Here is a 24,160-nt window from a genome sequence, read left to right as displayed (position 1 = left end):
AAAAACCTGTATAACCTTCTGAAGGTGCCTATGTAAAGATGGTCTAAGCTGTCATGCCTAGGTCTATTTAGGTGCCTGCAGTGGGCATAACTGGCAAGCTTTTGGTAGCAGGGGGCACACCAGAGCAGGGACACCTGTGAAGGGGCTGCAGCCCATGGCTAAGCCCATTCTGGAGCAGAGGAGATGATTAAGAAGGAGCAGCAGCAGCAGAGTAAGAAACAAGGAGCAGCAAAAAAAGAAGCCACTATGCACTGACCCCAGCTTCCTGCGCCACTCCCCGCCTCACACGCTGCAAAAGCAGAGGAGTGGGGACCAAGACGTGGGGAGGAGAGGTGTGTGGACTGAAGTTGAGACAGGCGAAGGAGGAAAGGTGCTTTCCCTAAGTGTCTCTTCAACTTGCTTCTTAATACCTGAATGAGTGATTATAAGTTTATGTTAATTGTCAGTAAAACAAGTAAGTGAAATTCCCTGAGTGGAGACTCTTTTGCCCACGACAGTGCCTCAGCTGGGATCAGGGCCCTATTGCTCTCCGTCTGCAAGGCCTGGGAAGGAATTCCGGTGAGAAAAACAAAAATCTATCCCCATTTTTGCACCGATTTCTCAATCAGTGGACTAATGGGGCATGCTTTAAATCATTTTGGCTCACATTTAGAAAATATGAGGTTTATCACTAGCCAGTTTGAATGGCTTCCCTAATTACATTCTGACACCTTCACACGTTATCACTTGTCATGTTACCACATGATAACTCCACAGGCCACAGTCGAGGATGAAGGCCTCCTTATTAGGCACTTAACATGCAAGTGCCTGAATCAGAGAGCTGCATAAGTGGAATAAGATTGGACCTGTTTATCAAAGTATTTAATACTATGATGCACTTGCTAGGATAAACAGAGTATTAAGACTCAATATGTATGTCAAGTGTACATATCATCTGTAGAATTAAAGAGTCTAACCACAAATTTTGATGAAAACATTACTGAGCCAACGCTTCCTTCATAAGAGCTCAATCCCTCAGCCTTTAACGGGTACAGTTAAACGGAGGCTCTGACTTAACAATTAGATCCCCTCATTGCTTTCTATTATCCCAGATACCAACTGACTCAGAGCCAAGGGAGTCAGGCTGTGGTTTTGATGCTGATCTGCATTTCTGGCCATCTATATCTGTGCAAAACGACACCGGCTTCATTCAGGTGGAGATGACTGTGTGAAAGGGCAGTGGGGGGAGGAAGGAGGCATATAGGAGGCTGAAAACACCCTTGCAATCCTTTTCACTATCAGTTATACCTCCTACTTTGAACAAATAACCTGCAAATATAATTTTTATTCTGTTCATCAACTCATAATTCACTGTTCCTCATGGACCTGGAAGTCTCAGCTGGCAAAGCACGCAGTTGCCTAGGACAACTAATCAGTCATAATCCACCTGCTTCTTTTGCCCATGCCAGGGACCTGGAAAGACCAAGTTGCTGCCAATACTGCCACCAAGAGACAAGTGTGTCAGGTCGACATGGACTGAGGGACAAATGAAAAGGTCAGCCTCTGCCACCAGTGACAGGCTCTTTTCTTTATCCAGTGGCAGCAGGAACGGCAAGTTGGATTTTCAAGGGTTTTCTTTTATGTTGGTGTGTCTTGTTAACATTCAGCCTCCTAAATGTTAAAGGTGGTTTCATCCATTTTTGTGTTAGGCAGTCCATGAAGAAAAATTGGAAATAACTTCACGGCAGAATGACAAAGAGCAGGTCTTTATAGTACTCCCTCTAGTCACCCGTCTGGTGTTGCTCGCTCTCCTCCGGGGCCGGGAATTCCTGCTGCTGCAGACTCAGAGGGAGGGAGGTGGAAGGGAGCGTGCTCTACCCCGGCCCCTGCACGGGGGTGAGTAGGGCATCCTTCCCGAATGCAAGTGTCTCACTTTGACACTGTACTACTATATAAAAACATGGGTCACTGCTACTTTGTCTTTAAGAACCTGTATCAGTCTCCTGCAGCCAAATTCATTATATAGGTGTCCACATAAACAAATGGACTTGTAGTTCTGAATGCGTGCTGTTTCTAGGAGTACCTAACTGGGGATCTGATTTAGGCTGACTTTTCATCTTTTATTGCAGACTGATGTGAGCATCCTTCCTTCCTTTCCAGCTGTTTGGCTTTCATGTGTCCATCACACCTCACCTCTCAACACACTACTCAGCCACTATGAATTCTAATCCTAGAGACAGGTACCCAACCTCTAGGCAACATTAAATCTCTCATGGAAAATGTACTTAATGGATTATGGCAGTGAGGCACAAAATCCAGATTCACAGCATACTATCTTAAGCTTAATTCCTTCCTTCTGAACAATGGACCTAATGCCACCCCAATCTTCTTCCAGTCTAAGAGCAGCGCCTTTGCAATTCCAACTGGTTGCACACTTGAAATTCTTTTCCCCACCATAAAAGAACTCCTAAGAGAACCAGTGTAACTCCCGTGTTTGGTAGATAAAAATTCAATTTATGGGTAAACAAAGGGGCTATTTTGATCCCTATACAAGTCTTTTATTAAAACAACACCTATAAGTGAATTGAGGAAGTTGATTTTGGCCCCAACGTGATGTTTCCTTTAACAAACATTAAATTAGGTTCACTTTTAATCTAATCATGGCAGACATTTTTCAGAGTGACATATAAAATCTTTTCTTCTAATTACCAGTTTAAAAAAAGGCTCTCAACTGTAGGCATGCCAAGAATATTTAAATTCTGGGTCACATATTATAAGGGAAAAGGCCTTATAATAAAAGTGGGAAATATCTGAGACTTAAAGCTCTGTTGCTGTTTTACAGCCCATGAAATGAGATGATTTTGCTGGCTCATTGTGCCATTGAACAGTGTTCACTTCTACTGTAAGGCAAGTAAGGTTTAATACAGATGTAATTTTTGTATATGTTCTTTGAAGCACTCCTTACCATTGAAATTTCATTATTTGTCTCCAAGATAGAACATGTGTGTGTTTATCTCCTATACGTAAACCAGACATTAATATGGCAGTCTTTGTCAAATACTCTCTGCAGCTACGAGATGTAATTAGTATCATTTAATAGGGTACTGGCCCTTGTAAATGACAGATGGGTTGATGAGACAGCATAGAATAAGATCTTCTTCTCCTTCAGAATGATCTTTCATGGCATAAAACTTCCTTCCCTTACTTTGTAGAATATTTTTTAACTTTTAGGTATCTTTCATTCTGGACTTCCTTTTCCTTTTGAGAATATTTGAAGCAATACATAGCACTGTAAATCATGAAAAAACATTCTCTAGGATTATGTGAAGAGTAAATCAGTAATGTAGCTGCAAGTGTACATCTGTAGATGATTACAGATGATTGCACCCATGAGGCATGTGGAATGATTACTAGCCAGATGTTACAAAAATCTGAATGCAAAAAGATCTGTACTGTGTGGAAAGTATAGGTAAGAAGAAAAACTGCCCAGGATTCAGCAACAGCAGGGGTTCTGGCACATTTGTGTCTATGTGGCACCCTTTCCAGCAGCATCCACACAGACAGCTCTACCAACATCCTTAATGTGGCCCTGATAGCAATTACTGCCATGTTAAATATTGACTAAAGGTAGATGCACACTCAGATAAACAGTGCCATGGAAGGCAGAAGTACTTGTCATAGTTCTCCAATTGCCAACCCTTGCATGCTCTTATTTAATTCAACAATTATATTTATGCTTTTTAGATATATCAGATGAAAACACTTATGCAAATACAATCACATGCTTAATGAATTGTACAATTACTGGGGTTTATTCACAAAACAAAGGTCATTTTTCCTCAGTGTTTAGCTCAACATTTTTTGCACACTTCATGATACTGTCATCCTATCAGCTACACCCTACGGAATTAAACACAGCTAGGAAAAACATAGAGAAGAAGAGAACAAAATCAGAAAGAAGAAACAGGCCAACTGTGAATGTACCTGATGCTCTCAGTGGGAGACAAGGCTAAAGGCTGTTCTAATATGAAGGAAACATCATGCTTTTTATAGGAGCCTGAATCAAAATCAGCTAAGAAGTTTGAGAAAGAGAAGAGCTTGACAGTACGTACAGGTATAGTCAATAGTAAGGAGATTTGCCACCCACATCCACACAGCCAGCCAAGCCTTTCATTCATATCCTTTCTCTTACTCCCACTCAGCCCCACAGGTAGTATTCAAAAAATCTTTCAAGCATCCTGATGGATAAAAGACTTCATTTAATATGAAGGCTCCCACTGCATAAGAACAACGCCTAAAGAAGTCAAGTTCTGTGTCAAACTGTTGGAAAGAGTACTCGGGTTTCTACCGAGTTCATGAGCAACTTACTAGAAGAAAATAGTAACTTCTTGTAGCCTCCCATCAGCTGGAACCTGAAATATCTAAAGTCACCTCACCTAGGGGGGCAGATTATTCTTTCTCTACTATTCCTTCCTCCCATTTCAGAACTTCACAGAGAAAGGGATTTGGGGTACTGAGGCCTTAGCTAATCGGTTCTCCACTCAATGTTTCATTAATTCTCTGGTTTTACAAACAGCTCTAAGACAAACCTCTGTGACTGTTGCTCATAACTTTCCTAGACATATAGCCAGACAGAACTGCCCCAGCTTTTAGTAATTTCACTCATTAGAGATTACGCTGGTAAAGTTGGCAAAACCAATTTGACTTAATTTCATTCTACATCCAGTCTAGAAATATGTATGTTGAAGAACAGAGGCATTAGCTGTAGATACATGCTGATGTGGTCCATGTTTGAAAAATTACTTTCACAAACATCAGGTGTAAGTATTATATTATTAATACATATTGAAAGGGTGCGGGCACTGGAGAACCTATGGCACAAACCTTATTGTATTATTGCTGTACAAATGCAGAATGGAAGCAGATTTTGTAAAGAGAGGAGAAGCACTTGATGGTATACATCTTGATTTTAAAAGGCTTTTAACATTGTCTCACCATGAAAACATACAGAAATATGGCTAGGTGAAACTATTCTGTGATGGGTGCAAAACCATTTGTTAAGTGTCCTTATGAGTAGCTATTAATGAAACACTGTCAGAAAAGAACACGGTCAAACAAGGTTTCAACAGAGTCTGATCTTGGTCTAGTTCCATTTATTTTTTCACTCTTGACCAGGTTGATAGAAAATAAATTATACTCATCAAATTTCAGATAAAAATAAGCTAAGAGGCACTGAAAGTATTCAGGAGGAAAGAATTAAAATTCCAGAAGATCTTTGCAAATTGAAGAAATAGTCTGAAAAAAAAAGAAAGTATGATACTCAACAGAGACAAAAGCAAGGGTCTACATTTAAAAAGAAATAATCAAGTAAACAAATAAAGGATGGGAAACAGTGATGGCAGCTCTTTCAAAAGGACACAAGGGATGCAGCAAATCAGAAAAACACATGAATCACCCACAACATGCTGTTCTGAAAATGGAAAACATCTCACTGGGATGTAGAAACTGTAGTAAAGCTTAAAGACACATGAAGTCATGGCTCTACTGGGGTATTCTGCTGGTACTGCACTTCAACAAAGATGTGAATCAGCTGGAGAAAGAGGGACAATAGACAACGTCCTTCTAGAGAAGGACAATAAGAATAATTCAAGGTATAAAATATAAGTCCTACAGCAAAAGACTGAAACACGTGGAGCTATTTGGCCCAGCAGGGCTGTAGAGCGTAGAAGAGGCATAATGATAGTCCTGAAAGATGCAGAAAAGCTTTTTAAAAGTTTTCTCTATGTCAATAGTGAATAAGGTGAGAAATTATGATCTTAAATTGCAAAAAGAAAGATTCAGGTTATACTTTAGGAAAATCTTTCTAAGAGTACAGACAATGAAGCAGTGCAATAGACTGCCTGGAAAGATCGTGAAGTCTGCTTCACATCGGAAGGGGATGGCCTAGATTACCTTAACAGGATGACTTCAAGCCATATTTATCAGTAGTCTATAACTACGTTTTTCCTTAAACAATACATACATACTTGCATAGAAGCATACATAAAACAGATAAACAGAACACCTCAAAAATAAAAATAGAAAACTTTGGAAATAAGTATATTGTCAAGTACCAAAACTTACACTATCATATTTCCAATTTTCATCCCTTTAAAGCCAAAGCCATTTATAAAAGTGGGAGCAGGGAACGGCCCAAAAGAAGGGATTTTCCAAATATGAAACTACCTACTTGGCATAGCCCTCACAGTATAAAAAACTCTATAAACTTCTATCTGTTTAGGACAGTTTGGTCTTCATCTAGTAATAAAATTTTTAAAACCCCTCCCTTTTTCTTTAAAGAGAAGAAAAATAACAGAAATGATCAAATTCAAATATGCATAGCTTATATACCACAAATTAAGTGGTACTAATTATACAGTAGCTGCCAAACGGCTATGCTCTTGTGATTTTTGTAATGATAGATTTCAGGAACCAACAGGACAGGCTGCATAATAATATCTGCAAGTAAAATATCAATGAATGTATACAATAAAATAGTATAATTACACAGAAAAGATCTACTGCATTACTTACCTACATACCTACATACAAAGGTGCATCACAAAATGGAGATTTATAAAATATTGATAAACTTGCTGGCTATAACATTCCTAATTTGAGGAAGCTTATTTAACATTTTGTGGCAAAGCTGCTGTGTCTTACCCAGTATTTTAAAGTTTAGTAATCAGCTTTCAATTGATATTCAACTTAACTTCTGGCTGCTGTACCAAGAAGTGTTATATCCTGGTTACCTATTTCTAGACGAAAACGATATATCAATGACAAGTCTCCTAAGTTTATTAGCAATCGTTGATCTTTAAAATGCAGCACTCAGAATGACATATTGATAAAGTATAGGACTGTGACTCAGGAGACTGGAGTTTGAGCCCTGTTTTTTCAACCAGCTTTGCAGGCCCCCTTGGACAAACTATTTCACCTCCCTCTGCCAACCTGCTCCCACCATTAAAAACATACTGGCCTCCTTTATTAAGCACTCTGAGCCTCATTCAAATCATCTACCCACTTAAGCTTGTCTAAGTCATTGCAACTACTTTTCCCTGGTGACCAGGTAGGCAGCTAAAATAACAGCCTTCAATGCCACAAATAATTTTGCATGTCAAGATAAGAAGGGTGATTTCAATCTGAGGCATAATTCTGGTGATACACCTATCCCACGCTCCCCTGCCAAACCATCTCAAACTAGAGGACTTGCATGTGGATGTTTTTAGCTTCTAGTGTGAACTCAGCTCATGTTCACCAGGCATAGCAGTATGCCACTAACTTAGGAATCTGAAGGTTGTCTGAGACAGGGTTATCCTTTGAGATCTACTGAAGAAAAATTTTATATAAAAGATAGGTACTATCAGTAGTGCTATTCATCCAGCAGTACTGGTACAACTGGTACACTTCTGACTCCCAAAGGAAACAGAATGGAGCTTGGTTGAAATCAGTTTTTTCTCCTTTTCTCACAAGAAAAAAGAAAGGATGCAAATGGCAGTTTTTGTTCAGAGAGTATTTGGTATCACAGAATATTTGTTGTAACAGGACTCTGAGACTATTTCTTGTAACTCTCTGTCTCATTGTGTATATTTAGCAACCTGGGAACCAACTGAAGTGATTTCAGCTGCAAAGGCTTTCAATATTCAAAAAAACTTTTTGGATTGCAGTCATTCAGTCATTAAACCTTTTTATTACCTTCAAGTTCAGCTGGGGCCAGGATAACAGTCTGGAGCTCAAGCCAGAAAAAATGAAAAAAAAGGCTTATCAGAGTCAAAGAGATGCATCAGAAAGAATATGGCCTGCAGGCATGCTTTATCATTTGAAGGGACTTCCCTACCTGTGCTGAAATGAAAATTTACAGCTGCAGGCTTCTGTTGGACCTTTGTCTGTTAAAAAAATGTGAGATAACCACAATGTTCTGACAGGGTAACTGTGTATTTTCCATTTGGATATGGATCTTGCCACAGCTGCCCATGCTCTTGCCACCTTTCCTGAATTATTGTTCTACGCTTGTTTCCCCATGGAGATAGCAGACACATTGCAGCTAGCAGAGAATGTATTCTCCTGGTGACTCTAGTGTTTTTCAGAGAACACTAATTGCACCCATATTGCAAAATCTGCCTGACTCCCAGTCATTTTTCTGGGATGATGTTCTGACTTACACAGTTTGGATTGAGACTGCCACAGATACACATGACCTCATTTTCTCTCCCCACTTCTCTTTAGTACCAAGATGATTATCAAAGTAATTCTGGGTGGGTTTTTTTTGCATGGGAATTACTACTAAAATTAGACAAACAGGATGAATTATATACTCTAAAATGAATCCTAAATAAAACACAGAAATTAGTCATTGCATTTGCATACTGGTGATAATCAACGGTTGACTCTTCTTAAATAAAGACATTGTTTTAAAGTTATTTAAATCCTGGGATCCCAGGCAATGTAAAAATAGATGATAACTTCATCATTCCAAAGCAAATAGCACAGCTTCTCTTTCTGGCATGTGCTCTACTTGAGCAGAATACTGATTGCACTTGATATCTTTTCAGCACAGACATGAGCTATCTGTTCTATTCATTTCACAAACATTTTTAAATGGATACTGAAATGGATGTTACCAGTAGGACAGACCTATCTCATTAAAGCCACTGTAGCCCAGCTCTTGCCTGCTTAGTCCCAGCTCTTCAAGGTCCATGCATTTAAATCCAGGTGGGCACTGGTAACCTTCTTCTAGCTCTCTGGAACAGTGGGTGTCTGGGATAGCTAAATTATTCCAGGTTACATTTCTGTGAAAAATACAAAATTAAGGTGTTACATAAACTCAACCCATAGCAAAACTAAATACTTGAAAGCGAGAGGACTAAAGTGAAAAGTACATCAGCTATTATTTTTGCTACGCGATGTTCTTTGGTATATGTTACTTTCATTAATTAAGCACTTACTGTAAAGGGCAAGCTAACTGTCTCCTAAGACTTCAGTCTTATGTAATGATAGTACAAATACTAACAGCAGGAGTTTCATACTAATGCCTAGAGACCCCATCAAAAATGGAGACTCTCCAAGACATAGAGGAGTTAACATACAGCTGCACCAACTGCTCTTTAATGCAGTTTGGACACTTACTGCTTCGGGCTCCTCTGCAAATCCTGAGAGTGTGTTCAACTGCAGTCAATACTGTGACTTTGACTTCCACAGACATTACCTGAGCTAGCTTTGACATTCTTTGAAAGGATCTTTGTGGATGACTCATCAGCCACCTGAGTACGTATTCAGCTTCTTGTACCTTGGTCAGGCCAGGTTTCCACCACAGAGGGACAGCCACAGTCACAGGCAAGAAGTCAAATCATTACATGTTTAGTGCAATTAGTATCTAGGTATCGCTGTGACTGAAACAGATCTGATTCACTTTTAGGTCAGTCCAGTAATGATTTGGTAGAACAGGTGAAAAAATTTGAACTGGTTTGAACTGGCTCAAACTGATTTATGTTGGTAAACGTAACACTGAAAAACAGAAAGATCGTGAGACAAGGGGCAGCACTGCAACACAGTGTGTTGGTCATTTTTTACTGTTGCCAGAGGCTGAGCATCACTTGTCTTCCCAGCTGCTCTGGCACCTGGGGCCAAGCTGCTGAAGAGGCTCTGTCACACTGCACCGCAATGGGAATTCAGGTAGGTCCAGTGCTAAGGGACATCAAAGCTAAAAGGAGAGGGAGGACAAGTTTGTAGCTCCCTGTCCTGTTAAATCTGTGCCTGTGGCATGTACACATAAAGATGGGTATCCAAGTACTCCCAAATTTTGGTAAGGAGAAGCTCAGGCAGTTGATTCCCCCTAAGCATTTACAGCACCCAGTCAGTTAATAATCGCAATATATAGTCCTTTGCCAAAACCGAACACTGGTCACCCCATTTCCCAAGAAGTAGTTTAGTTATGAGGTAACCTTAGCAAACCGCCCCCCTCCAACGTGAGCAGGTCCCTGTTGGGCTCTACAAAGCAACACAGCACAGTATTACAGCGCAAAAGTGAGGATTCATGTTACTTGTGCTATGAGTCAGCTGGGTAAACCAAAGAGAAGAAAGGTTGCGATATGACATAGCTCCAACTGTGCTGAACAGGCTCACAGCTAAGCAACACCCGTTTTTCTCCTTGCCTGTATTCTCTCATCCAGCAAATGAAAATCCTGATTTTTGGTTCAGTCCTACGGCAATTTCAAATCAGACTTGAAAAGCTAATCACAGTGAGTTCTGGTCTGAGAAAAAAACAGTCGATAGCATTTTCCCATTCATGTTCAGGCTGATTCTGACTTCCTGGTCACAGCACAGACTTTTGATATAGAAACACTCAAAATGAATTGCTGAAAGTTACAAAGAAAATCCTGTAGTATTCACCCCGTTATCCTGAGGCTTCACACCAGTGCCTTAAAATTCATCATTTTAATTAATCTTGCTTGTCCACAGAAAAGGTGAAACTTTTCAGTCTGCTCTTTAGTATAATTAGGATCTTATTGTTCTTCTGAAAGTCCTCTTCTTTTAATCTAACTCACAGATGCATTTTGACAACTAAATTGGGTGAGCAGAAGCTTTAATTACTTTATTTTTCTTGCTTTTATGCACTGCATGCAATAGCAATAGATTAGTCTAAATCTGTCAGTGTGAAACTAAAGCTTCCTACACAATTTTTCCTAGGCAATTACAAATGCAGAGAAATAACTGTAGTTGCACCCATCCTGTAGTCATTTCTTCATGATACCAGAGACCCATACATATCTGCATGGATGCACAAACACACGTACAGTTCCAGCTGAACTTTTAAAGAAGACCCTGAAATTTAGCTATGTGCGTAACTAGACAGACAGATACACAAGCATAGGTGTACTCATTTCACTTTTTGTAAATATGCTCAGCACATGTCACTCAAGGATTTAAAAATTCATCTGGGCACCTTAATTCCTTTATACTAGAATATGTTAATTCATACCCAGTTGTATGCTTTAAGTACGTTAGGTTTATGATACTGCCATCTAAAAGCCATGATAATATATAGGATTATCATAAGACAACATTTTATGAATATTTTTAGAAATGAAAATTATTTCATTGGCTCAAGCAGATTCAGAACCCCGGCTACTGGTAGCTAATGAATTTTACATTATGGTTTGCATTAGAAAATCCCTTGGATCCAAGAGGCTAGCTAGTAAGGGCATATTAATAAAAGTATTGCTGGCTCAATCACTACAATGCAAAGCATTCATTTTAAGTGCTTTGTTTAAACCCAGGTCATTTTTATATCACATCAAACCTCCTTCTGAAGAAGAAAAGCTGTCTTCATGCATTAAGTATGATTTAGGCTAAAAAGGAAGAATCTCTGCTTATAGTACCTGTACCTCTACAGATATAGGCTTTTTTTAGACCAATGTCACTAGGCAATTTGTGTCCTGCCTCAAGGCAGTAAATAAGCATAGACTAGTCTACATGGACTAGACAATATTAGACATCTAGTCTAGAAGCGGCTAGAACATCACCAGACATTTTCAATATAAGATGATTTAAATTGTTTTATTCCTTCATAGGCCATACTCAACTAAGTACTACAATGCTGATTCAGTACATAACTAGTTTTAAGCATCTCAAAAGTTCCATTAGGCAATGTGCTTAAATATCTTGCTGAATAGGGTGCCTTGATAAAATTACAACTTCTTGTAATATGACCAAAGAAATAATTCATCCCAATAGACCAACTGAATATTTCTATGCAGGGTATTCAATGTGTATGGAGTACAGCATCAACCCAACAGGTGAGCTGAGAAATTAGTTCTGCACAGGAATGCAAAGGATGAAGAAGGAGATAATTGACTCCACATTGCTTGATAACAATCTTTCAATAACAGGATTGTTGCAAAAGACATAGGAGTACTACTCTGACGTGTTTTTAACTGCCTGAAGAACATTCTGACTACATACATACATATGTACACCACAAGAAGAACCTGAATTGATGTGTCGTGGCAGCACATGTGCCTGTTTTCCATGGCATCTGTAACAAAACTGGTCTTTCAACCACTATGTGCTCATGTGTCATGGTTTAACACCAGCCAGGAACTAAGCACCACCCAGCCACTCGCTCACTCCCTCCCCAAGCAGGATGAGGGGAAGAGAATTGGAAGGGTAAAACTGAGAAAACTCGTGGGCTGAGATAAGAACTGTTTAATAATAATAATAATAATAATAATAATAATAATAATAATAATAATAATAATAATAATAATAATAAATAATAATAATAATAATAATAATGAATTGTAATGAAAAGGAAAATAACAAAGAGAGAGAAATAAAACCCAAGAAAGACAAGTGATGCAAATGAAAACAATTGCTCACCACCAACCGACCGATGTCCAGCCAGTCCCCAAGCAGCGGCCAACCTTCCCCCTAGTTTACTGCTGAGCATGACGCCATATGGTATGGAATAGCCCTTTGGGCAGTTGGGGTCAGCTGTCCCAGCTGTGCCTCCTCCCAGCTTCTTGTGCACCCCCAGCCTGCTCGCTGGTGGGGTGGTGTGAGGAGCGGATAAGGCCTTGACTCTGTGCAAGCACTGCTCAGCAATAACTAAAACATCTCGGTATTATCAACACTGTTTCCAGCACAAATCCAAAAGATAGCCTTATACTAGCTACTATGAAGAAAATTAACTCTACCCCAGCCAGAATCAACACATTCTCCACCCCTTATTCCATACCATTTACATCATGCTCAGGTACCACACTATCCAATACACCCTCATTAACCACCCCCCCGCTTCCCATCCTTTGATACAATACACAGATACAATTTCCTTAGTCTATGGACCACCCCTGTGAAATGTCTGTAAAATGTCCATAGATGTCCACAAAATGTCCAAAAATGTCCATGACTTTGGGCTCCATCTGTTATGGTGGTCACTCAGGAGAGAAGAGGTGGTGTGTTGTGTGGAGTTATTGGGCACCAAAGCCAGCTCAGGTCAGGTCACTGCTGCACTTGCACTGCTTCTTGTAAGGCTTGTCCTCCATTGGTTCAGGTGGTTCCTGCTATAGTAATTCCTATAACATGCAACTCATATCATGGGTTACAACAACTTAAAGGTATATCCATTACAATCTCCACCCTTGGTCCCTTTGGGCTAGGTTATAGGGTTTAACATTGCAATGAACTCCTCCCCTGGCTCCTAGCCTGGCTAGCAACAAGGTGTTCCTGCCATAGTAATTCACATTACATGCAACTCAAACCATGGATTATTTTCACCCAGGATTAAATCACCGTGAGGTACACATTGGACTCCCCCATCCTTCTGCTTTACCCACCAAGTGCACCCAGGTCCTTGAGCAAAAACAACCCCACGAATAGGTTTACCCTTTCCTGAGGAAGGAATAACCCAGACTGTTTTTCCCAACAAGTTTCTTATATGTACTATGAGGATCTTATCTCCTTCCACAGTGCGCAGGGGTTTTGGTGGGGCAGGGCCAGGTAGACTGGCAGATCCTCTAGTGTTAACTAGACAAGTGGCTTCTGCTAAATGTCTATCCCAATGCTTGAACGTCCCGCCACCCATTGCTCTCAGTGTAGCCTTTAACAGTCCATTGTATTGTTCAGTTTTCCCGGAGGCTGGTGCATGATAGGGGATGTGATATACCCACTCAATGCCGTGCTCCTTGCCCCAGGTGTCTATGAGGTGTTTCAGAAATGAGTCCTGTTGTCTGATTCAATTACTTCAGGGGTGCCATGTCACCATAAAACTTTCTTTTCAAGGCCCAAGATAGTATTCTGGGCAGTGGTGTGGGTCACAGGGTATGTTTCCAACCATCCAGTTGTTGTTTCCACCATTGTAAGCACATCGTGCTTGCCATGGCAGGTTCGTGGTAGTGTTAATCAATCTGCCAGGCTTCCCCAGATTGATATTTCAGCCATCGTGTCTATACCAAAAAGGCTTTAGCCACTTAGCTTGTTTGATTATGGCACACATTTGACATTCATGGATAACCTGTGCAATGGCATCAATAGTCAAGTTCACCCCTTGATCACAAGCCCATTTGTATGCTGCATCCATTCTTAAATGTCCTGATGTGTCACGGGCCCACCAAGCTATAAATAGCTCACCCTTATGTTCCCAGTCCAGATCCACCTGAGCCACTTCAATTCTAGCAGCCTGCTCCACCTGCTCATTGTTTCAATGTTCTTCAGTGGCCTGACTCTTGGGTATGTGAGCATCTACGTGACGTACTTTTACAACCAGGTTCTCTAGCCAAGCAGCAATATCTTGCCATAATTCAGCAGCCCAGAGGGGTTTACCTCTGCGCCGCCAGTTGGTCTACTTCCATTGCTGTAACCACCCCCACAGAGCATTTGCCACCATCCATGAGTCAGTACAGAGATAGGACACTGGCCACTTTTCTTGTTCAGCAACATCTAAAGCCAGCTGGATGGCTTTCACCTCCGCAAACTGGCTCGATTCACTTTCTCCTTCAGCAGTTTCTGCAACGTGTCGTGTAGAACTGCACACAGCAGCTTTCCACCTTTGATGTCTTCCCACAATATGACAGGATGCATCTCTAAACAGGGCATATTGCTTTTCATTTTCTGGTAATTTATTATACAGTGGGGCCTCTTCAGCACGAGTCACCTCCTCTGGTGACACTCTGAAGTTTCAGCCTTCTGGCCAGTCCATGATCGCTTCCAGGATTCCCAGGTGGTCGGGGTTTCCCATTCGAGCCTGTTGTATTATCAGCGCGACCCACTTACTCCACGTAGCATCAGTTGCATAATATGTAGAGGGGACCCTCCCTTTGAACATCCAGCCGAGCACAGGCAATCAAGCTGCCAAAAAGGAGCTGTGCTTCAGTACTAGCTACTTCTTAAGCTGCTCGAATTCATTCACATGCTGCTAACATTTCTGTTTCAGTTGGAGTGTAATGGGCTTCAGATCCCCTATATCCCTGGCTCCAAAACCCTAGGGGTCAACCTCAAGTCTCTCCTGGTGCTTTCTGCCAGAGACTCCAGGTAGGGCCGTTATCCCTGGCTGAGGTGTGGAGCACATTTTTCACATCTTGTCCTGTCCAGACTGGCCCAAGTGCTACTGCACGAACTATTTCCCACTTAATTTGTTCAAAGACTTGCTGCTGCTCAGGGCCCCATTCAAAGTCATTCTTCTTCCAGGTCACTTGATAGAGAAGGCTTATGATCAGACTGTAATTTGGAATATGCATTCTCCAAAAACCCACGACACCTAAGAAAGCTTGTGTTTGTTTTTTGTTAGTTGGTGGAGACATAGCTGTGATTTTGTTGATCTCATCCATTGGGATATGACAACGCCCATCTTTGCCATTTTATTCCTAAAAACTGGATTTCCTGTGCAGGTTGCTTGACCTTACTTTGTTTTATAGCAAAACCAGCTTTCAAAAGAATCTGGATTATTCTTCTCCCCTTCCCAAACACTTCCTCCGCTGTGCTGTCCCACACAATGATGTCATCAATGTATTGCAAGTGTTCGGGAGCCTCACCCTGTTCCAGTGCAGCCTGTATCAATCCATGGCAAATGGTAGGGCTGTGTTTCCACCCCTGGAGCAGTCGATTCCAGGTGTACTGGATACTCCTCCAAGTGAAAGCAAACTGTGGCCTGCACTCTGCTGCCAGAGGGATCAAGAAAAACACGTTGCCGATATCAATTGTTGCATACTATTTGGCCGCCTTTGACTCCAGTTCATGTTGGAGTTCTAGCATGTCTGGTATGGCAGCACTCAGCGGCAGTGTGACTTTGTTCAGGCCTCGATAGTCGACTGATAGCCTCCACTCTCCATTAGATTTTTGCTCTGGCCATATGGGACTATTAAAGGGTGAATGAGTCTTACTGATAGCTCCTTGGCTCTCCAGTTGCCAGATCAACTTATGGATGGGAACCAGGGAGTCTCAATTGGTGCAATATTGTCGCCAGTACGCTGTCATGGTAGCAACGGGCACCTGCTGTTCTTTAACCCGCAGCAACTCCACCACTGACGGATCATCTGAGAGACCAGGCAAGCTAGGCAGCCGTTTAGTCTTCTCTATAGGCAGATATACCAAAAGCCCACCAGTACCCTTTTGGGTCTTTGAAGTACACTATCCTGAGGTAGTCTATGGCAAGGATGCACGGAGCCTCTGGGCCAGTCACAATGAGATGCTTTTGCCACTCATTCCCAGTTAGGCTTATCTCAGTCTCCAGCACAGACAGCTGTTGGGATCCTCCCATCACTCCAGAAATACAGATGGGTTCTGCCCCTTTGTAATCTGATGGTATTAGAGCACACTGTGCACCAGTGTCCACTAGAGCTTTATACTTCCATGGGTCTGATGTGCCAGACCATCGAACCCACACAGTCCAGTAAACGCGGTTGTCCCTTTCCTCCACCTGGCCAAAGGCAGGGCCCCTCTAGTCCTGGTCAGAGTCTTCATTACTTGATTTTTGTAACTGCAAAACAGAAGTCCCTTCATCAGGGTGAAAAGGATGATCAGCCCTTCTACTCTGCCCAACAGACACTGGAGCAGTCATTTTCCTGGATGGATGCTTTTTGGTTGTTGTTTTTCCTTGCAGTTCCTGTACCCGAGCTTCTAGTCTCCAGGTAGGTTCACTATCTCACTTCCTCATGTCCTCCCCCTGGTCATGCAGGAAGAACCACAGGGTTGCACATGGTATGCACCACCCGTACCCTTTCCCTTGAACAGAAAAAGGCTGACTCTTAATACCTGAGGCCTTGGCTGGAGTGCATGAGGAAGACCTACCCTTCTCAGCTTGCTTGGACATTTTTTGGGTCAGTCTGTCCACAGCCGAGACACAGGCCCACATGGAGGAAGCAAGATTATCTTCGCATTCTCGGAGTTGTCTGGCCAGTTCATCTATAGTTGGTGCCTCCACATCTGTCCAGTTCATCGCCTCACCAGGGTATGGGTGTATGACGTCGGTGCATTTTGTACAGACTTTCGCCACATGGACTGCATGCACTGGGTTTCATCTGGGTCTTTGGATGCCTGGTTGTCACCCAGGTTGTTACAGATCACCTCTAACACGACTAATTCCCTCAGATACTGGATACCTCCCTCAGTGTTGGTCCATTTGCTTCAGGAATTTGCGAGTTCTTCCTTGAAGGGATACCTGTCCTTCACACTTGACACTTGCTACCAAAGACTGAGGACTCCTGCCTTTTTTCCAATCTCTTTGTCAATGGCCTTATCCTTAGCAAGGGATCCTAGCTGCCAGGCTTCCTTACCCTCTAATTCCCGACTACTGGCCCAATATCCCAGCATCGGAGTAACCAGCTGAGGATTAGCTCACCTGGTTGATGGCTAAGATCTTTTTGCATATCTTGCAGCTCACTTACGGATAGGGATTGGGTGGTTTCTGTCTAATTTATGATTTCAGTCCCTTCCCCCTCCTGTTCTTGAGAATGCTCTGCTGCAGAACAGGCTGCCTCTTCTGATTCTTTCTCTTCTCTTAGGAGAAGCTTCTTTATCCTTTACTCAATGAGATGACTTCTGCTTCCATTGTTTCTTTTTAGTTATAGGGGTGACTGATAGAGTGTCTGGTTTAGCCATAGTGTCTGTTGGTTTGTTTTCTCTCTCTTCTCCCTGAGGGTGCTGCATAATATCGAGCAGTGTTTGGCAGATGCTGGCCAGGGCCCAGCACAGTGCGGTAAGTTGTGCCTCTTTGGAATAGCCAAGGCATTTTTTTCCCAGACATTCTATCACTTCATCAGGATCCTGTAGTTTTTCAGGAGTGAAGTTCCAGACCATCTGAGGTGAGAAGTTCTCTAGATACCTGCACATATTCTCCCACATACCGTGCCACCCCTGACCATACTCTCGTGGAGCCTGGGTCATATTCCTAAATTGCTTGTTCACCGTAGACAAAACCGAAGCGATATTCCTAAGAAATACCAATAGAAGTATTTTAACTACCCAAGGATGTTCAAGATACCATTAACTTACTGTAACAAGGGAGAAAACATCACAGAAGAAGGTAGCGAAGGTGCCATTCTGTATTTTCTCCACTAAAAACCTCTCACAGAAAGAAATATAATTGTTAATTGCCTCCATGAGATGGTACCCGAAGTACAGTAAGGACTTCAGTACAAAACTCAGATAACAAATTAAGCTCAAGGCCACTGTTTTAATAACAAATCTCTCAGGCGAAACACCACTAACCACTGCAGAGTACAGCAAACTGCAAAAGCCAACACCAATCTTTAACATGTACAGCAAAATAAAAGAGCATGGCACAGATCAGATAAACTAGTATCATGAACAGATGAATCAATATTGTGACCTGTAACTGTTAACAGATGTAAATCCCTTCTAATAAACTCTGGTTAATCTGTTATTACCTCAAACCCTTCAAGCCCCATGTCAGGCGCCAAAAAGGACTGTGGTGGTTTAACCCCAGCCGGCAACTAAGTACCACACAGCCGGGTGCTTGCTCTTCCCCAAGCAGGTTGGGGGGAAGAGAATTGTAAGGGTAAAAGTGAGAAAACTCATGGGTTGAGATAAGAACAGTTTAATAATTGAAGTAAAATAAAATAATAATAATAATAATAATAATAAAAAAAAATAGTAATGAAAAGGAAAATAACAAAGAGAGAGAAATAAAACCCAAGAAAGACAAGTGATGCAAATGAAAACAGTTGCTCACCACCAACCGACTGATGTCCAGCCAGCCCAACCAAGCAGTGGCCCCCGGCCAACCTTCCCCCTCGTTTACTGCTGAGCATGACGCCATATGGTATGGAATAGCCCTTTGGGCAGTTGGGGTCAGCTGTCCCAGCTGTGTCCCCTCCCAACTCCTTGTGCACCCCCAGCCTACTCACTGTCGGGGCAGTGTGAGGAGCAGAAAAGGCCTTGACTCTGTGCAAGCACTGCTCAGCAGTAACGAAAACATCCCTGTGTTACTAACACTGTTTCCAGCATGAATCCAAAACATAGCCCCGTACTAGCTACTATGAAAATTAACTCTACCCCAGCCAAAACCAGCACATCATGTGAGCACAATCTCTCTTTGAGCACCATCTCTTTATTAAGGCCGTTCTTCAAAGAAAGGTTTTGACAACTTAAGAGACAAATTACCCGAGGTAGCTCCTAACGTCCTATTTTCTGTTAGCCTGACTTTCTCTGCCAAAAATAGAAATGGAGAAAAAATGGGATTTTTTTTATGCTGGTATTCTATTACTTTTCTAAGATATCACCAGAAAGCCATTCAAAATTACCAACCTACTCATGTAGTTTGCAGATCCAGAAAATTACAGAAAAAATTAAGAAGGATATTTATTGATAAGGTATTAAAAAAACATTCCAAATGGTCAACTAGGTAAAGAAGTCAGTAACTAAAAATGAATTAGCTGGGGCTGAAGGATTTTCTGTATTAGTTGAAAGGAGCCCTATGTCTGTCTGCACCAAAACCAGGCACTGCACAGCTGCTGACTAAAGAACTACTGTGTTGGTAAAAATACCACAGCAGACATAAAAAATGGCTGGTGGATCATGAAGCAAGTAAGTAGCAACTGTACAGCTTCCAAACAGGGAGCAATACATTAACTGGGACCTCAGAGTAATTGGCACTGGATTCTGTGCTATCCATTTTCATTACTGACCTGCGGGACTGTGTGAACCCTGCTTCATCAAAATCACACAAAGCATATGCTGAAGGGTGACAAAAACCTTTGAGAATAGAGAGATTATGTAGTTCTGAAGAGCTTAAAGGTTACTCCCAATAATTGCGATTTAATGTCAATAATTAATTCAGAAAGTGATAGAACCTAAATGCAAAATGGACACTGCTGTATAGAAAGTACTAATGTAGAAATAGGTTTGGAACAGATGATTGATAAGAGACAGATTTCTCTTTAAGATGTCAAGAATTTATAGCTTCCTCTTCTGCTATATGAATTTAGACGTCTAACTCTGAGCACACAATTTTGAAAGAAAAAATTCCGTTCCTATACATTTTTCTAAAAGACACTTCTGTTTTGCCATATTGCCAGAATACAAGGCAAAAGCACCAAGCTAGTGAGAATATAGTAATAAACCTAAAATAAATATGGAAGAGAGCACAGAGCTCCATGCTGCAGAGAAGTTCCTGAAGTTCAAATTAAATTGATTCTGGGCCAGGATCACTCAATAAACATTTTCTGATGAAGTAATACTGTGGTTCTACATTGACTTTAGACAAGTTATCTCATGAGCATTATTAATACTGCTCTCTTACTTTATATAGGTGAATGATATGTAATTAACTTGTCTTTATTCTGAAAACCAGGGTGATCTACTTCTGTGAAACACCTTCACTGCACCATTCTAGACAATTATTATATCCCATGAACACTTTTTTAAGCTTTAAATTCTATACTATATCAGTATTTTATGAAATGAGATGTAATTTACAAGCTGGATTCATAGTGGGAAAATAAGGTCAGCTGTGTCATGAGCATCCTGATTTTAACAATGTTTTTGGAGCTTTCTTTGAAGCACCAAAATATAATGCAAGATATGTATAGACTGGCAGATTAATGATAATGGAACCTGTCAGGTCACAGATCTGATACAGCAAATACTGATTTCTAGGGTAGCAAATACTAACTTTCTTGCTAATTTCTTACTAATACATTTAATTGTACAAAAGAACAGATTTTCACATCAAATGCAGAATAAGCTCTATTTAGTCACAAACACTTCGAATTCTAGATTTAAAGCTCCCTCCTGCAATTGCATTCATGCAAATACCCAAGACTTGTAACTCAATTTGATTTTCCTCACAGATTGCTAGTACCGTTTGGGATGCCTGATGGTAAACCTCTTAACCTTTAGATGCTGATCTAGGAGGTCACAGGTCTCTGTAGGTCCTGTGCCACACCTGAGAGCCTTGTGTCATACTTGAGTGTCTTGGACATTAGTTATTTCAAGTAGCACTGAATGCCTACATATGGATAACTGCATCAGGCCCTTCAAGTTAAAAAAATGATGGTTCCTATGGTAAATAAACCAAGACATCAGCCTTAGTTTGCTTTCCCCCTCTACCACCATCCAGTTTTAGAGCACAGAACCTTGTTTTCCCATCAGGAGACTTCCCTTAAAGAAGATAATTTACAGAAATGAAAAAAAAAAGAAAAAAAAGATACTCCTGGCATATCCATAATTAATGGCTGTAATTTTATACCAATCAAAATCAGGACATCTGAGATTAAGGTTCCTGTGACAACACTCTACCAGTAACATTGTGCAGAAGGGAAGTTTTAAGTAACTTTTCTATTTAGAATATGTCCTCTTAAAAGCTCAGATAGCTCATGCCAACTACTATACAGCTGCCAATATCACTAGGTAGTTGAAAATATTTCTTTCATATTCCAAGTTACGCTTGTTTTCAGAGACTCTGGGTATTTAAGATAGGAAGCCTAGATGGAAAAGTGCTTGCTTTTTATCTGACTCCTTGTAAAAAATAAAAGGGAGAAAGGTTAAAGTTTATTTGTTGCTTGGTGACCGTGAAAGCAATCCAAGCACCTAGGCAAACTTTCCTTTCATTTGTCCTTTTAAATGTGTCTTATTCCCAAGTCTGTATCTTAATTCTTACTGTGCTAACCCAACCAAGTCCATTTTCTCCAGTGGGAAGCTCTGAACATACAACTGCTATTAACAGACGGTTCCTAGACTACTTCCTTACACTACTGCTCTTTTTACAGAAAGACCTAACAATAACAGCAGCCTCTCCTGCACAATTGTTAGAATAATAATAATGTGTTATAATAATTATAAGAACTTTGCTTCTATCATGAAGTTTTCTATTGATCATTTTCATAATTATTATCACATTATGACCTCAGCTTAACAAGTAAGATATTAATGTATAAATCAGTGATATTGATATTTCTAAAATTTGCAGTAGTAGTCTATCATTATTATTGGCCATATTTTTTTCGAAGTGTACTCACTGTCAGCTAACTCTCCTGTCATTGAAGTCAGACACATATATAACCATTAACTTCAGTGAGAGTCATACTGTAATTGAGTTCTATTGATAGATCTTCTAGTTTGTGCAGAAAGAGATTGCAACTTAGGACAATGCTGCTGCCTGAGCCAGTACAGGTTCTAGATAATCCAATAACAGTATCATTCAAAATCACTGGTGATCGTTAAAAGACATTTCAGAGACTACCTCTCTGGCTTAAGGATTACAGATACGCCTAGGCACAATTCTTCCTCTGATATTTTATAATCTTAGCATTCCCAAGGGTCATTTTTAAAAGTTATGTTTTACTTTTAGACAAACTTAGGTCTAAAGTCATCATGTACCATACTTACAGAACCAGTTTCGTGTTTTAAATCTGAGAACAAAACCTGTTTTATCTTTTAAACTGTAAGTGTGAAAACTTAATCCATATTTAATGTTTCTCATAATTATAATATATATAATATATAATATATAATATATAATATATAATATATGATCTATGATCTATGATCTATGATCTATGATCTATGAGATATGATGTATATAACATATAATATATATTTTATATATTTTTTAATATATAAAATTCTATAATTATAACTATAAAGCTTTCAAACCTTTCTGGTAACAGATTGTTGCTGATACCTATTTATTATTTTTATCACATTAAAAGATAAGATAGGGCATGCTGAAAGGACTCATGACTTTAGGAACACTACAAAACACAAAGCTTAAGCTTTGGCAACTTTCCATATTTTACATTTCAACTTGGCAAATGCAGATTTCACTACTCAAGACTTAGTAACTGAGGAGAATATCAGATGGCATCTGCTAGGGATAATTATATTCAAATCAACAGGCCCAAATAACTGAGGGCATCTCTCATCTCTTCTATTAATTTTTAATAAATCTTGACATAGCAGGGAAATTCCAGAAGAATGTTAATGTGCCATTAATTTTTAAAGAACAAGCAGCATGACTGGTTAGCCTGACATCAAGCAAGACAAAAGAAGGAGTGAGCTGATACAAAGTCTAATTGATAAAGAGTAAAGAACATGAATGTAATTAATGGCAGGCAGTATGGATTTAGAGAAAATAATTCTCATCATACTACCATGATTTTGATAAGATTACAGATTTGTCCAATAAAATTGCCTAGCTTAGATTTTGTAAAGCAATTCATTCAATAACATGACTGATTAAAAAGTTGGCACTATATAATATCAATAAAGCACATGCTAAATGGGCTGAAAACTGATTAACTGACATGTCAGAAAAATAGTTGCCAGTGAAATGATCATCATGATCTACCATAATCAATGAGGGAGAAACAGGTATAAAATCAAGCATACGGATAGCAACATAAATAACAATGAGGACAGGGCCGTCTGACAAGTTATCAGGATCATTTGGTTACCTGGATCCAATAAAACAAAACGTGCTTTAATACAGCCAAATGCAAAGTTATAGAGGTAGGACCACTGAAAGCAAACCTTATGGCCTATGGAATAAAAGGGATAAAAGAGGATGGAAATACTATATTATACAATATAGATGCTACGTGAGAGTTTGAGATGAGGGGATATAATAGGGCATCCTCTCATATTTGTCCCAACAACATCATGGCAAGAAAGAGACAGTGCTTTCCCAGACTGTACAAGCAGAACAATAATGAATTAATGTCCCTCTCCATATGGCACTCATACAAATTATGATGAATATTATGTACAGGTTTTTTGTTCATATTTTTAAAAATATTTGAAAAATTGAGGAAATCATACAAAAACATGAAAATGAGAACACTGGAGAACCTGCTTTGCAGTAAGAGACTTAAGGAGCTAAATAATGTTAGTTTATTAAAAAGCATATTGAAAGGTGCCTCAATTGTTGTGTGTAAGTGGATACACACAGAGAAAATACTGGGAATTAAGGTTCTGTGTAATCTAGCATAAAAAAGTATAACAAGAATAGAAAGCTTAACAGCTGAAGCCAGACAAATTAAGATTATGAGTTAGGAACATATTTTTTAACAGTGAAACAGTTTTTGGTATAAACAAAAAGTTCCCTTGCTTATGAATTGTTCTTCTGCCAACTAATTGAGAATAGACACGTATGTAGGAGACACAGTGCAGTCAGACGCAAGCTATC

At 40.2% G+C, this 24,160-nt stretch overlaps 1 protein-coding gene across 1 annotated transcript in view; it reads right to left on the bottom strand.

Annotated features, from left to right (window-relative positions):
- Positions 1-24,160, bottom strand: part of NALCN (sodium leak channel, non-selective) — a 256,162-nt gene that overhangs the window by 182,533 nt on the left and 49,469 nt on the right. The window contains 1 exon segment of the mRNA XM_075526265.1: positions 8,653-8,807. Coding sequence (XP_075382380.1) covers positions 8,653-8,807 — 155 coding nt within the window.

This window comes from Mycteria americana, chromosome 1 (genome assembly GCF_035582795.1).
Source record: "Mycteria americana isolate JAX WOST 10 ecotype Jacksonville Zoo and Gardens chromosome 1, USCA_MyAme_1.0, whole genome shotgun sequence".
Lineage (NCBI taxonomy): Eukaryota > Metazoa > Chordata > Aves > Ciconiiformes > Ciconiidae > Mycteria > Mycteria americana.
This window is presented reverse-complemented; position numbering and strand designations above follow the sequence as displayed.